The 15,607-nt window shown below is 41.5% G+C and overlaps 1 protein-coding gene across 1 annotated transcript; it reads left to right on the top strand.

The window, feature by feature from the left end:
* The first annotated feature begins 598 nt into the window (after positions 1-598).
* Positions 599-11,284, top strand: ythdf2 (YTH N6-methyladenosine RNA binding protein F2). The gene is made up of 6 exons (XM_033642784.2): positions 599-805; positions 1,031-1,055; positions 2,301-2,380; positions 3,549-5,237; positions 7,477-7,542; positions 9,835-11,284. The coding sequence occupies exons 1-6, from the start codon at positions 779-781 to the stop codon at positions 9,856-9,858; spliced, it is 1,911 nt and encodes a 636-aa protein (XP_033498675.1). The 5' UTR covers positions 599-778; the 3' UTR covers positions 9,859-11,284.
* The last annotated feature ends 4,323 nt before the right edge of the window (positions 11,285-15,607 follow it).

Here is a 15,607-nt window from a genome sequence, read left to right as displayed (position 1 = left end):
TTTTATCAGAAGTATAACTTCTGAAATAGTATGCCGTAATAATTAGGTGAGGTTTTTTTTCACTTTGTTTATTGGATTTTCAAGTAAAACATTTACATTTACAGGATAATTGCACGTGTAAATATTGTGTCAAAAATGTAAAAATGCAACATTAAAAGCAACAACACAACATGTTTGTATATATATACATACAGGATAACTAAAAACTGACAAAACAAGCACGGCAGCACAAAAAAAACATAAAAAAAAACAATAAACAGAAAAGAAAAACATTTTAAAACAAGAGTTTACAGGTCAACTACATCAAATCTACATTTGCATAGATATTAGATGTATTAATCTGGAACTGCAGGGAAATGGCGTCGCTTTACATATGAAAAGAGGGGTGTCTATGTACCAGATAATTTGTTTATTTAATAAGTTATTTATTTATTTATTTCAGTTTCATGTTTTTTACATAATCTACGCATATATTTCTATATTTAATATGAAATACTTTGGCCTCCATATGGATTACATATGAGAGTCTGACACGCTCCTCCGCGCCACTAGGGGGCGCATGTCCGCTGTAAATAAATGCCATCGTGGGTTGACGAGGGCCGCCCAGCCATGTTGAGGAGTCTGTCAAGCAAACTGCAGCCCGCCATTGTGTAGAAACCAGGCTCTATAGAGAGATAGGGGCGCTTGGGTGAAACTCTTCAATAGCTAGACCAATTCTGCACCCTGCCGCTTTTATTTAGGTGTAAATACAGTTACACAGGCTCCGGGGGGGAAAGACATGTCAGCCAGCAGCCTTCTTGAACAGGTAAAGAGAGGTGTTTTCTGAACATTTACGAGGGCCAAATTTCTCAGCATCGCGACGGCTAGCGAGGATAGCTTAGCTCAGAGGCAGCGGCTGTGGCTCAGTAGTGCAGTAGGCCTGACCACCTGCTAAAGGAACTGACTGCTGAAAATATATCTCTTCATCTATTTTTCCCCTTCCTCTCTTCTCATAAATCAAACCTTCATGAATCACCTGGACCCAATCCAGAGACCGAAAGGCCAAGCTAATAAAGGTAAGCACAGATATTGTCTAACACTGTCGACATGGGCTGAGTGAATGCGGATCTTTTTACGTGCGGTGCGCTTTGAAAATCTTGCGTGCGCGGATGCGATAGCTCGTCTCGCAACTGCTTCGCGAATAGCATTGCTGTTTAAGTTTTAAATATTTCTGCTTTTTAATTTGCCACTTCTTTAAAACGCTAAATTACACTGCGTTTCATGAGAGTGTTCACGGCCGTTAACTCAGCGCTCGCGAGTTTCCTTAACATCCCTGAAATGGCACTTGTAAGGTCCTCACAGTTAGCATTAGCTAACTCTTGGCTAGCTAACGTTAAATGGCAACATGATACACATCAGCATCCTTTTCCTGGTTGAACTTACACCGCTTTTAACTGCACTGACAGGTGCGAGAACACACTCTCACTACTCTGTGTGTCTTTACATCGGTCACTGTGAGACATTTTTACAGTGTTAAGCTACAGGTGCCATTCTATCACGCTGGCCACTCGGCTAATGTTAGCCAAGTCCGTCATGTTGAAAGGACTCTTGGCGCTCGTTAACATGGAGACGCTGCGCACTGCACGCAGCTAACCACAGCAGCTAGCATGCTAACGTTAGCTGGTTGCTAAGTTCACAGAAAATGACACGTCTTCCGACATCCTTTTCCTGTGTCCAAAAGGGCCTCGCGCTTTCCCGTCATAATGCTTGTCAGACTGTAATGTAGGTTAACATGTATTGACCAACCAGCTTGTGTTTAAATTTAACTTTTCCGCGTCCTGAAAGCCTCTCAAAGGTCCCATGTCACCCAAGCGAGAACACTCCTAAACTTGTGAAAACAAAGCACAGCACACATGTTCACCTGCATTGAACACACACCAACTCTGCTCTAGAAATACACCTTAGAGTGCAACATATCCTTAACTTTAGTTTGTCAGAGACTCTAAAAGTCTTACTTAGTGCCAACATGTAACCAGTGCCAAGTGCCTCTCATTCTTCACTTGGGCTGATTCATCTCATATGCACGATTATGCTGTGTAATCTGAAGCCTATTGAGCAGTCATAGTATGTGGTGTCTTATCATGCTCGGCTGCATTTCCTGTGTCACTCATCAATAATTGCAAGGAGTGGTTTTTGTTATGTAACAAGTGGTGATGCTTCTGACGCAAAAATGACCAGATAATAAGAGATCTCGGCGCTCGCATGGCTGTAGTCACCCAAACCTGTGCCCTCTGTTTACATCACTGTCGTTTTCCTTTCAGTGCAAAACGGAGCTGTGACCCAAAAGGATACTTTGAATGACGATGAGTTTGAGCCTTACCTGAATACTCAGGCCAGACAGGTAAGCTTTAATTAACCACTGTTTGCCAACAGGTGCTGATGTATTCAGTTGAACTTTCATTAACACTTTTTTTATCAAAGAGTAAAGTACCCTCAAGTTGTAAAACAGCTGAAAACTCAAGTTAGTTTTTGTTCCTGGTTAATCATAAATCCTTTTTATTTATTATTCTATTATGATTGTTGAGGAATTCATAGATTAATATCAACAGATTGTAACTTCAACCTGAACTTCAGTAATTGCCTATTATTTTAGGAGTGTATTGATTTTTTTTTTTAATGTTTTTGTCCAGTTATTAAAGTGTACCCAAGGAAAAGGTAGAGCTTAATTCTTAAAATAACCAGCGTGTATGTGGAGTCAACAGTAATGATGGCTTATTGATCCAAGTAGAACAACTCTAATATTGATATTTTATATGCTACCTATGCTACCTGATATATTTGAGATGTTGGGTTATTCGGGTTATTACTAAACAGAAGCCTCTGAAGTAAAAAGAAGAGCGTTTTATTGATGTAACTTTGTGGTTACAGCACCAACAAATCTCTCTACCAGAAGATTAATAAACGCACTTGTAAACTGCCTTGTTTCAGTGGCCTTGATGCCTCTTTATGTGTGTACACATCCTTGCTTTTTTCATTACTGAGGAATACTGGAAGACCTTATGGATGTGCGGCTGGAATATGCGCTTTTGTAAATTATCAAGTTGTCAGTGGCCTTGGATTTTATTTCTCTTTGATAGATGGATTCCCCCGTTAGTAGTAACAGGCTCATTGTGTGAAGTGGGCTGTAGAGGAAAAGAATGGAGCCTGTATTTTCCTCCACTCAGAAGAATGCGCTATCCTTTTGTTCAAGAGACTGTTGTTACTTGTTTGTTTTTCTTATTATATACTTCAGTGCTGTGCATTTCTCAGATCAGACTGGAGAAGAGTTTTATTATTGTGTGGTTAAACCTTGCTTTATGATAACAATGAGAATAACATAATATATTTGCTATCCTTTCATCTTGGTCTGACTTTTTGGATCTACAAGAACAAGGTATAAACATATCAAACAATAGCTTTTGTTAAGAATGAATGTTATTAATTGAGTTATGTAATCGATCAAGTTTGAGTGTGTTGTTGCAAAGAATTGTTTACTTCTTGTCGCTAAAACAAATTCTTCTTCTATTTAGAGCAATGCCTATACGGCCATGTCGGACTCGTACATGCCCGGCTACTACAGCCCCTCCATAGGATTTTCCTACTCCTTAAACGAGGCAGCATGGTCCACAGGTGGGGACCCTCCTATGCCTTACCTGGCCTCCTATGGACAGTTGAGCAATGGGGAGCCCCACTACCTCCCGGACGCTATGTTTGGCCAGCCAGGCCCCCTGGGGAGCAACCCTTTCCTGGGACAGCACGGTTTCAACTTCTTTCCCAGTGGCATCGACTTCTCGGCATGGGGCAATAACAGCTCTCAGGGACAGTCGGGGACACCGCAGAGCTCTGGCTACAGCAGCAGCTATGCCTACGCTCCCAGCTCACTTGGGGGTGCCATGATCGATGGACAGTCCCCGTTTGCACCTGCTGCCAACGAGCCCCTGAACAAGGCACCTGGTATGAACAGCCTTGACCAGGGCATGGCAGGGCTTAAGATCGGTGGTGCTGCTCCAGGTGGTAATGGGGACATGGCTCCTAAGGTGGTTGGCTCTGGCTTACCAGGTGGAGGTCCCCTTGGCCCGGTATCGTCTGTAGGACCTCCCAGCATGCCTCCTGTCTCAATTGCCCCTGCCAAGCCTGCCTCGTGGGCCGATATTGCCAGCAAGCCAGCCAAGCCTCAACCCAAGCTGAAAACCAAGGGTGGCATGGCCGGTGCCAATTTGCCTCCTCCGCCCATTAAACACAACATGGACATAGGCACTTGGGACAACAAGGGCACCATGCCTAAAGCTGCCACCCCTCAGCAGGTGCCCCCGATTCCCAGCAACGGGCAGCCACCCAACCAGGCTTCCCCACAGCCCGGAGCTACTGCTGTGGGGAACCCGCAAATGCCCCTCAGCAATGGACAGCTGGTACCCCCTGTTTCCCAAATGGGGCAGCATCAGCTTCCACCCAGTGGGCAACCAGGTATGGCTCAGATGCCCCAGCCTCCTCTCTCCCAGGGTCCTCCTCCTCCAAGCCAACAACCCTCTCAACCTACTCGTTGGGTCCCTCCACGGAACCGGGCCAATGGATTTGGGGATGCGGGTGGGGGTGGCACTGGCCAGTCACCTCCCACTTCATCTGGTGTGGGTGTGGTTCCTGGAGTCCCCTCTGAGCCTCACCCAGTCTTAGAGAAGTTGCGCATGGTCAACAATTATAACCCCAAGGACTTTGACTGGAATCCCAAGCAGGGCAGGGTGTTTATCATCAAGAGCTACTCGGAGGATGACATCCATCGCTCCATCAAGTATAACATCTGGTGCAGCACGGAGCACGGCAACAAGAGGCTTGATGCAGCGTATCGTTCGTTGGGTGGCAAGGGGCCGCTTTATCTTCTGTTCAGTGTCAATGGGAGTGGTCACTTCTGTGGTGTCGCAGAGATGCGCTCACCCGTGGACTACAACACGTCTGCTGGCGTGTGGTCACAGGACAAGTGGAAGGGTCGTTTTGACGTGCGCTGGATCTTTGTTAAGGACGTTCCCAACAGTCAGCTACGGCACATTCGACTGGAGAACAACGAAAACAAGCCAGTGACCAACTCTCGGGACACACAGGAGGTACCACTGGACAAGGCCAGGCAGGTGCTAAAGATCATCGCTGGATATAAACACACCACTTCCATCTTCGATGACTTTTCTCACTACGAGAAGCGTCAGGAGGAGGAAGAGTGTGTGAAAAAGGTAACACAAGTTACTGTTGAGTAAAGTGAATGATAAAACTGATGAATGAAAACATGAGTGCTCTGTTTTAACTTGTGTTGATAAAGGTGCCACAATTGAAACCAGTTTGGATGTGTGTGTGCATGTACAACCTTTTTGTTTTTGTGTTACGGAGGTCTTCAAGGATATACAAGAGGATTGAGATTGCTGTCAAAATTCAGTGTGTTTGTACACAGTACTCTATTCATATATTTTGTGATTCTTCTTTTAGTTTTTCACCGTGGTGTTTTGTTTTCTACCAGTTGTAGCAGTCGTATGTATTGCTCTGCGTTAAAATGGAATAACAGACACAGAATGATCAGCAAAAATAATTTTACTTGGTTATATTCACTCAAAGCTAATACTGTGAATGGAAATATTCAGGGGATTACATGAGAAAATATCTAAAAAACAAATTAACTGTGGTTTGTATTGTGGTTTAGTTTCATTTAGAAAGCTTTATCAGGGGTATCTGTTCCTGTCTTTAACATGTGCTCAGTTGTGCAGCTTCCTAAAGATATGTGAAATGTGTTTTTTATGCTTTATTTCTGAACACACATTCTGGTACTGGGTGAAATATGTTTATCTTATTTTGTGTTGAACTTTCGGCATCAACATAAGGAACCAAAGTAAAAGAGAAAGTGTATTGCACCTCCGAACGTAGTATACTTGCTTGCATCATTTGCATTCATATTGTGAAATAGATTGAGCTTAATATGGGGGCTTTGGTCCCCTGCACAGCTATATTACACATCCTATAATCGTTTTAACTGACAGAGAACAAATTAAGGGGAAAATATGCCAAGACAGCGCAATATTGACTTACCTTCTTTAGCACAGCAGCTCGTTAACCTTAATTGCCATTATGTTCCTACTTGCCATTAGATGTAGAAAATGTTTTATTCGGTAAGTATAGAAACCTTTATCTTCCTCTGTGTTGTGATTATATTTGGCTCATGCTAAGAACTGTTTTAGTTTGATGTTTTTATTCACTCTCTTTGCTTCTGGGTGCAAGAAAATATTACTAAGCTTGAGTATCATAATGATCCTTTGTAAGACTGTATTAATTCTCTAAAACGTTGATTTTACAAAGATTTATGCCACTGGTTCATTTTGTGTTGTGTTTAAACCCACAGTTGCTAGATCCTTCTGTGTTGTAATCCGCCCTTAGTCATTTGACTCTTCCACTCCAACATAACAGCATATCGTTAACATAAACACAAAGAACACCGGCCTGTGAAACAAGTCAGTCATGAAGGACGTACAGTTTACATTGACAGATTTCCTGAGATTAGATTTTTAAAAAATGCAATATATTGCCTTGCTTACAGTATCGCAATATACTGAATCCAAACCTCTATCGCGATATGTATTCTATCACCAGATTCTTGCCAGTACACCGCCCTGGTTTAGCGTTTTAAAGCCACAAATGTAATGCGTTATGGTTACTGTGTTGCACTCTTAAAGACCAGCGTACATGACCTCTAGACACAATTTATAATATTTAAAACAATGCTGTTTATATTACAGGTTTTGTTGTGGACACTGGTTTGATCTGTTGCGTACTTTCTCACACTTAACAGCAGCCAGAAAGACTTCTGGACATACATCAGTGTTGCAGCTATAATTATAAAGTCATTAACTTTGTTGTGTTGTAATTTTATAACTTGAATTTTCTTTTCAGGTATTTATTTGAGGGACGTGTCATCACATTTTAAGTGACCTGTATATGTACAAAATATTAATGAGCGTGAACAGCAGTCCTCCAAAACTACATAATTGTGTATCTTTACAATTGTTGTGTTATTGACAGACTTGAACCTTAGATGACTGGGGATCATGTTATTGACAGCGTTGTGATGGATACAAGAGAAGAGCCCTGTCAGTATATGAACTCTTAAACCAGAGCACACAATGTTAACTCAAGTTATGCTTGGCTGTTATAGATTAATAATTAATGTATGGTGTTAAATATGGTATGTGAGACATTTGTACCTAAATCTAATGCCTGTGTGATGTCTGTAGGCTGAGTTGTGATCTATATGTGAGCTTTTTATCGTGAAATGCTGTGGTTAATGGAAAGTTGCGATACACTGTTTAGATGATTTCAGTAAGACTGGTTTCTATATAACATTTTGGTCAAATTTGTGTCAAAGATTTGATTTTAGTGTAGTGACTTGTCTGTTGTAGTCACACTCAGCTTTCACTCTATGTGTGGCAGGTGGAGGTCCAAGGCAGTGAGCCATATCCCAGCAACCCAAGCAACAGGAGTCATTACAGGCTTCAGGTAACTTGCTTCATCTGTCACTGTGCAGATGCACTTTACATGTTGTTTTGATACTTGATGGATACTGTTATTGGAGTTCATGAGTGCTGATCAGAAATCCAGCATCTAAAATCTGCATCTGTTAAAATATTTGAACTGTCATTTATAGTTTGCAAAAATCCCTTGTCACACTGAGCATCTGTTAAGACCCAAACACACCAAACTGACATCAAAGAACTAGTGGTGATGAAGGCAGACCTCATGTCGCCTGTGTTTTTGCCAAAAAGTTGCTCATGAACACACTGCAAAGACTGCAGCCGGCAGTCAGCTAACATGTAGGCTCTGTCTGTGTGAGAGGAAATAAGCCTACATACCAGCAGGTTGTGTTAGTCTGTATTTGTCATTCAAAAAGGGAAACTGGAAGAACGACAAGGTAAATTCAAGACGCTGGTTAGCCAGTTAGCACATAAACAACACAACCTGTTACTAAAAGAACGGAGGATATTTTTTCATTCATTCAAACAATGATGTTGTTCATGAACAAAGACATTTAAAACAATTAAAAGCAAACCAAGAACAAAAATGCATATCAAAACAAAAATGAAATGATACAAAACAACAATAGCAATAAATGAGCTCTAAAAGTAGAAATGCAGGGTAAAAAACATGCTAAGGTGTAGATGTATAGTTAAAAACATTTACACTCAATTGAAACAAGATCCGAAATAAGGCACTTATCAGCCATAAGGGTGGCAGAGTGTCTAAGTTTAAGGTCTTTTGTAGATTATTCCATGTATGAGGTGCACTGTAAGAGAATGACATTCTTCCTAGTTCAGTTCTGATGAAAGGAGTGTGAAGCAACAACCTATTTTGAGAACGAGTACCAAGACTATGTAAGGGTGGAGTTATAAGAGATAAAAAATAGGGTGGAAGCATCTGTATCAAAGCTTTATAAATGAACAAATACCAATGCTGTTCCTGTCTCACAGCCAAATTTGGCCAGCCAACCTTTCGGTGAAGGTGGCAGTGATGGGTGCTGTAAGGATCACCTGTAATGAACCTTAGGGCTGAGTGGTAGACAACGTCCAGTGATTTCAGTATAGGAGCAGCAGCTTTTCTGTTTATAACATCACCATAATTGAAAAAAAAAAGACAAATATATATTCTACCATTCTTTCCCTGCGTACAAAAGGAAAACCGCTCTTATTTCTGTACAGAAAGCCGAGTATTGTCTTCAATTTGGTAGTCAAAATTTCAGTGTGGTGCTTAAAATTCAGATTGTCATCCAGCCAGATACCATGGTATTTGTACTATTAAACTTTCTCTATGGATGAGCCATTTGCAGAATGAATATTGAAAGATGCATTATGAGTAGCCTTGGTGAACTGCATCCTTTTGAGTTTAGTATGTAATTGAAGTTGAAACGAACTGAAGGACAATTGTAGATGTTCAATGGCTGGCTGAGCAGATGTTGCGAAGCAATATAAAACTCATCCACATACAGATGAAATTTACATGATTCAGGGGAGGGGGGGCAATATCATTTATGTAAAACTGAAAACAGTATTGGCATATTGAAGTCTATTGGAGAGGTAGTTTTCAAACCACCGGCAGCTGACTCAAATCAAAACCAATACGGGACAATTTCTTTAAAAGTAACAAATGGTCAACTGTGTCGAATGCCTTAGACAAGTTTGTAAACCGAGCAGCACAAGACATTTTGCTATCCAAGGCTAGTATGTCATTTAGGACTAAGGAGGTTGCATAGGCCTGAACCCAGACTGATGGGGAGTGAGTACAGAAAACAAAGAGATAGAATCTAAGTTGATTATTAAACATGTGCGAGCAAATGGTTGCGAATAATCATTACTGAAAAGCTGAATGGCTAAAAAAAATTAAAAAAACCTGTGTTAAACAAGTTTGTTTTGATCTCACACCCTCTTGACTTTAGCCGTTTGTTTACTTCCCTCACTTTGTCTTCTGGTACGCTGAGCTGAATTGCCAATCAGAGTGATTTCATTCACTGATGGTCTGTGCATCTCTGCCAAAGACAAAGGAAAAAAAGCTGACAAGGACAGACTATTTCCAACGGTGTGGGACGTATCGCAAAAACTAGGGGGACAGATGCTCATCAACAGCACAACAATGAACAATGGTCGACCATCAGCTTGGTGTGCTGGGGCCTTTAGTAAAATGGAAACTAGGATAGTGTGTGCATATTCGGCTTCATCAAAGAATGAGAAACTTGAAGTTTCAATATACAGAGATTTTCTATCATGTGTGTGACTTTCTGTCTTTGCATTTGTGTTGTAGGAGCGCCAAGGACGAGTCAAGTAACAGTTGGTGCTTTGGTCAAAAGACTGCAATGGCCCCCTCTAAAGCCCTGTCCACCCCATTACATCATTACATCCAGATCTCTCTAAGAAATTCTAATAGGGGTGAAGAATTAACCAAGGACAAAAAAACTAAATGAAGACTTTCTTGATTTCTTTTGACTTTAAAGACTTACTTCGAACTTGTAGTAAAAAGAAAAGGAAACGATTATTCATAGGACTACAACTAAATGCATAGCATCCTTAGGTGAAATCTTTTTTTGCCCCACCCCATTCCACTACATATGCTTTTCCCTTGTATGCTGCTTTTTCCTTTTTTCCTTTTTTAAATGAAAGGATCATCCTCTGTTTTTATGGTCCAAGAGCAAGTCTGTAATTCTCACACAACCACACAAATCAACTAGGAAATTGTAGTGTTGGCTTATAATAGTGTCCCAAAGTCAAGAATGGGCAGTCTGTCTCATTTTCTTTGTAAACCCCACCCCCCCCTTCACCTTCCTGTCTTCTGAGGATGCTCACATCTTCAACCAGGACCCAGTGGAGTTTCCTCCTCAGTGGATTTTCATCGTTAGACGGGTGTCAAACTGCGCTCACTCCAGAATCCGTTTCCTACATGCTCGCCATGTTTTTGTTTGAGAGGACTGCAGATGTTCAGAATGGCCCTCTGTTTTGTTTTCGCATGTGTTGGATGGAGTGTGTGGGGAAGGTAGGGTGCGGAGGATCTGGAGAGGAAGAGTAGGGAAGGGGGGGGTCAAGAGTTTGAAAGCAGAAGAAATGTTAAGTTGACGAGCCTTGCTCAGTGTATAATTTTATGGTCTAAAAAAATTGGGGCCCTCTGTTAACAGTCTTCATTAGACTTTATTTACCCTCTTTTTTTCTCTTGGACAAGTTAATTCATCGTTGCTATGGGCTGCTTTCTTTTTTTGTTTTCTCTCCTTCCTCCGTTTTCTAAAGACAGTGATTTGAGTGGCCTTGCCCCACTCTTTCTATTAATCAGTTCAAAAGTAATAAATGTGGTATATTCAGCAGAACTGGTGTGCATTCCCCTTGTTTGACTGTGTAAAGCAATTTTCTCATGCAGCGTGTCTGTGCATTTCTTTTCATCTTGTTTTGTTCCTTCTCCCCAGATGGGTATATGAATAAATGTTTCTCTGCTAACCTTCATACTCAACCCGTCCACTCCCCATCCTGACTTCCAGTTTTTCACCTGCGTTTCTTTCCTCTCTATTTTCCAAACCCGACTCGTCCTCCACACTCCCATTTCTGACTGCTCAGCCAACCATACATACTATAATATCACAATCAGCTTCCACCATTTTCAGAATGTCATTGTTGGTGAGTAAAAAGAAAAAACAAAAACAAAAAAAACGCAAGGTCCTCTTTCAGAACTACTGGCTTTTATTTGTGGCATAATAAAGATGCTCCACAAAGTGGTGTGTGGGTTTTTCCTCTTTGTAGTCACATGGGTGGCCTGTTGTACCTGTATATACCTGCATATATATCATACCTGTTGGGATATTTTACCATACTGTGCTTATTTTATTTTGTGGCAGTGCGTCCAATCTGACATTTAGTTTTGCATATGAGCATATATTATGTGTTTTACGGTAATATCCAGCCTTAAGTATTTTTTATTTTAAGTTTTGACACCCTAAAAAAAATCTATATGCCTGTTATATACTGTGTACCTGCGTGTGTACAAATGAGTGGTAGGGAAATTATCTGCAATCCGCCATTTTCTCTCCCTGTCAGTGTGGTTGTAATAAACGCAGCGGCCACAAGAGGGAGACACAGCATTATTTACGGCCTTCACTTCCTGCCCAGACCAGAGGACGAGCTCTGCAGCTGGGGGTCGACTGGTTTCCTAAACGGGTCCCAGCATCAAGGCCTTCTCCATATTCAGCGAGTGGTACGCTGTTTTATCTTGTTTTTTAATTACCCTTTTATTAAAAATAATTTAGTATGAAAAAACTTTTAATTAATTAGAGCTAAATGGTGCGTTTTTGTAAAGCAAGCATGAGGTCTGGTGAGTGTGTGGCCTTCAGGTGCAGGGATATTAAATCAGACAACAAGAAACGGGTGAAATTTACCAAATTTTGGATTTACATGAGCTATAAAATCACAACCCATAATTAAACTGGTAAGCTTACCACTAAAATTAGCAACCTCCTTCCTAAATTAAGTCTTTTTTCTTTTTACAGGAGCTTAAAATTGACAATAAATTAGGTTTTCTTGTGTTAAATTTGTTAGCCATGTGTTTACCATCATTTAACAGGGTAATTATTGTCTATATATGCTGGATAAATCAATAAAATCCACCCTATGCCTTTAATTTATTTCCATCAAACATTTAGGGATGTATAGTCTTTATAAATTTACCAAATTATGACTTAAATTAACATTAAATTTTACACGTATGTAGTCACTTTCATTTGTTTATATTATTTTCAAAAGGTGCACATGATGGCTGCCCCTCGCCTCTGCACACTTCCTGCTGTGCTATATAAAACTGATGGAGGCGTTCATATAACCACAACCTACACATTCATGCTCTTAATATAGCCTGATATTGTCATGATGGAGTTTAACAAAGAGAGGCCTAAAACTTTGGCTCCTGATGATGATGATGGTGGTGGTGATGATGCACGGGGGGATTAAAGGGCCGAGCACCACTCAGCTTTTTGGGGGGCTGAAGTGCAAGTCCTGGAAAGAGAAGAAGTGTGCATGTGTGTGTGGAGAGGGGGAGGAAGAGGGAAGGGAGGGAGAGGAGGAGAGGGGGGGTCGACGGCACGTGTCGTGTCTGCGTTGAGGGTGCGTGGCAAACACGCTGCCTCGAGGGGATCTCCTGTGACCCTTATCTGCGCCTCTCTGGGGACGCCTTTTAGCCCCTCCTGGGATGCAAATGAACGGCCATAAAAGAGAGGCAGATACAGCCACCGAGACGATGGAGGAGGAGAAGAAAGGGAAATGGGACCATGGGGAGAAAGTGGTGGTGGAGGAGGAGGAGGAGGGGAGGAGGTCAGGCACTCACATCTCAGAGCGCACATCAAGCTAAAGAGGAGATGAAGAAACAAAATAAGTTGCCCTGCAGTGTTGAGAAGAGAGATTCCTGACTCTGTGAGAGTGTGTGTGTGTGTGTGTGTGTGTGTGTGTATGTAGACAGTCAGGACTTCCTTTTTCATGTGCAGCCGGTCTTAAATTCAGAATTAAAAAGCTTATAAACACAAAAATAATATGACATGTCCACTAACAATTCCCTGGTTATCCTATTTTTGCATTGATGCATTTCAGAGCTGCATCACCTGTTTAACATTTTAAATACTCCACTCTGTGACCTTGCATTTCTCTCATCATATAGGCAAATATTTAAAACAGTTCTATTTTATATTTCATCCTGTGGGAAGCAATATTCAGTGAGAGGAGCTCCACATTAGGTGCGTCGTGTCTGTGGGTTCATATCGCGCTGCAAGGTCATGCTTCTGCTTTATTTTTCCCTCATTATCATAAGGCATCCATCTCTTTCTTCCATTAGTGACGCTTCACCATGTCGCCAACCCGACCTCTATTTACATGACTAAATTAGATTTCTTCTCTCTCTTCGGGGCGTTTTGTTTCAGAAAGCCTGTCTCTTATGTTTGAAAAAATAAAAAAAGGCAGTAAAGATGAAAGACGCAGCACTACAGGACAAAAGCCTTATTTTCAATAGAGGAAAAAACATATATAACACTTTATTATATTTTGTTTGTATTTTAGCGAAAGCTATTACAAGTTCCCTGATGCTTTGGAGCTAGAAAAGTGTTTTAAAAATAAAATGTATTAATAATAATCCCTATATATCTCAACAGTTTTTAAATATTTAAGAGAATTTTTTTCAGGCCTACAATTCCACACCTGTCACCAGCATTATTTTGCCTCAAAACCAGTAGGAGCTTTATGATTATAAAAAAAAAAACTAGGCTATAGAGGAATAGGAATATGTCATGATGATGAGTGTTTTTAGCATGTAAGGGGAGGGGGAGGGGGGGTCTACATGCGGTCACCTGCTCTCCATCGCCAGGGGTCCCGCACTGTTGACACATTGAGCATCACCCCCTCATTTCTCCCTGTGTCCCAATTCTATTGAGAGTTTCGCAAATGCATAATGTGTAGACGGGCGAGAAGGGGCCTGGAAACAGTTGATGACCTCTGTCTCAGCATATGTGGCACGCTTGCCCTCTTCACGCTCGTAATTGTGTGGAGATGACAGGCAATAATGAAATGTCTTCCGCCGGTGTATGCAAACATAAAGAAGCATATTATATAGATGCAGGGTGTGTTTTTGCGTTTATGTAAGATCTCTTTAGCTTAAATTTTGCACTTGCTATGATGCTGTGAGTGTTTTCTGATGACTGAATTCCAGAGTCATATTTTAAAAAGACGATTGCATTAAAAAATGTAGAATTAAAGCAGCAGTAAGTGAAATGCGTCGAAAGAAATCTAACCGAAAAATCCCCGATTTCATTTTTTCATTTCTGCATATTCCGCCTCCATCATCCGAGATGTAGGTCAACTCTCATCTCTGTCGCCTACAGCGCTTTACAGCTTGAATCATTTGATGTGGCTCTGTGATTATAGGAGTAGAAATGAAGCTCATTATTTAAATCACATGATGCGCTCTGGGCCCTTTTTTAACTTTGAAAAAGAAAACACTAGATAGTACAAATAGAAATGTAGTCCATGAAATGACTTCTTTATTGAGACTTTTTTTTTTTTTGCAGAACAAAAACACAAAACAAAGGCGTGATATCGAAACCCCACAAAACAAAAAGAAAACTCTTTTAATTAGATTCATAATTTCAAAATAAAGCGGTGTTGTCAGAGCATGGATGGTCATGGAGTCACTGAGATCAGCATGCATGAGAATGATTCTGTAGGTCGTTGCCTTTTATGATAACTCTCCTACAGCAGCACATCATGCTCTTGTTGCATCCTCACCCTTGTTTTTCCATCTTCCTCTCGGACAGGGCGAGTGCACGCTCATGCGTAAACACACAGACCTTTGAAGTGGCCCTCTGTCACCACATGGCAAATCCCCCTGGTGTGATCCCTCTGTCCATTTGGCCACAGGACCAACACTGGTAGGCTGCCTATGGCTCTGTCTGTTCTGCCATTATGGAAACCAGTATATTACTCAGACTGGTGCCCGGTGATTATGGTGTATTTTATGCCTCTTCTACATTTCTAACTGATCTGTGCACCTGCAGGTCACCACTCTGTCACCTCCTCTCTGTGACTAATAACGTTGCTGCTTGTTAAGCTCACAGGATCGTAGCGAGCATCCATCTGTGTAGTTATCAGTGCCACTCTGCTGTCCTGTAGCAGCTGTACACCCCGGTCCCTCAGGTGAGCGAAGACTGTGGCTTCTCTCTTGGCATTCACCGCGTGCCTTAATTGTATTGAAATTAAATCAAGGTCCACTGTGAACACAAAGAGCTCAAACCCAAACTTCCCACAATGTTCTCATTGCATCCTCACTTACCCCGCTTCTAGCAACACTTTCCCTCCTTTTGTATTCCCGCTCTACGGTAAATTTCAACACAAAGGCTATCTGCTAAACGCTGCCACTTCCTCACTTCCAACAGTGCGTCCTTACTGTTGTATTTTCTCAATCCACCCCCCCCTTTTTTTTTGACTTTCTCATCCCTCTCTCCTCACCTGTGATCTCTCTCCTCCCTGAGGGCTCTGAGGCGGCTATGCGGTCCTTTCACACGTCA

The sequence above is a fragment of the Epinephelus lanceolatus genome, chromosome 15 (genome assembly GCF_041903045.1).
Source record: "Epinephelus lanceolatus isolate andai-2023 chromosome 15, ASM4190304v1, whole genome shotgun sequence".
NCBI lineage: Eukaryota > Metazoa > Chordata > Actinopteri > Perciformes > Serranidae > Epinephelus > Epinephelus lanceolatus.
The sequence above is the reverse complement of the archived record's forward strand: the minus strand, read 5'-3'. Positions and strand labels throughout refer to the sequence as shown.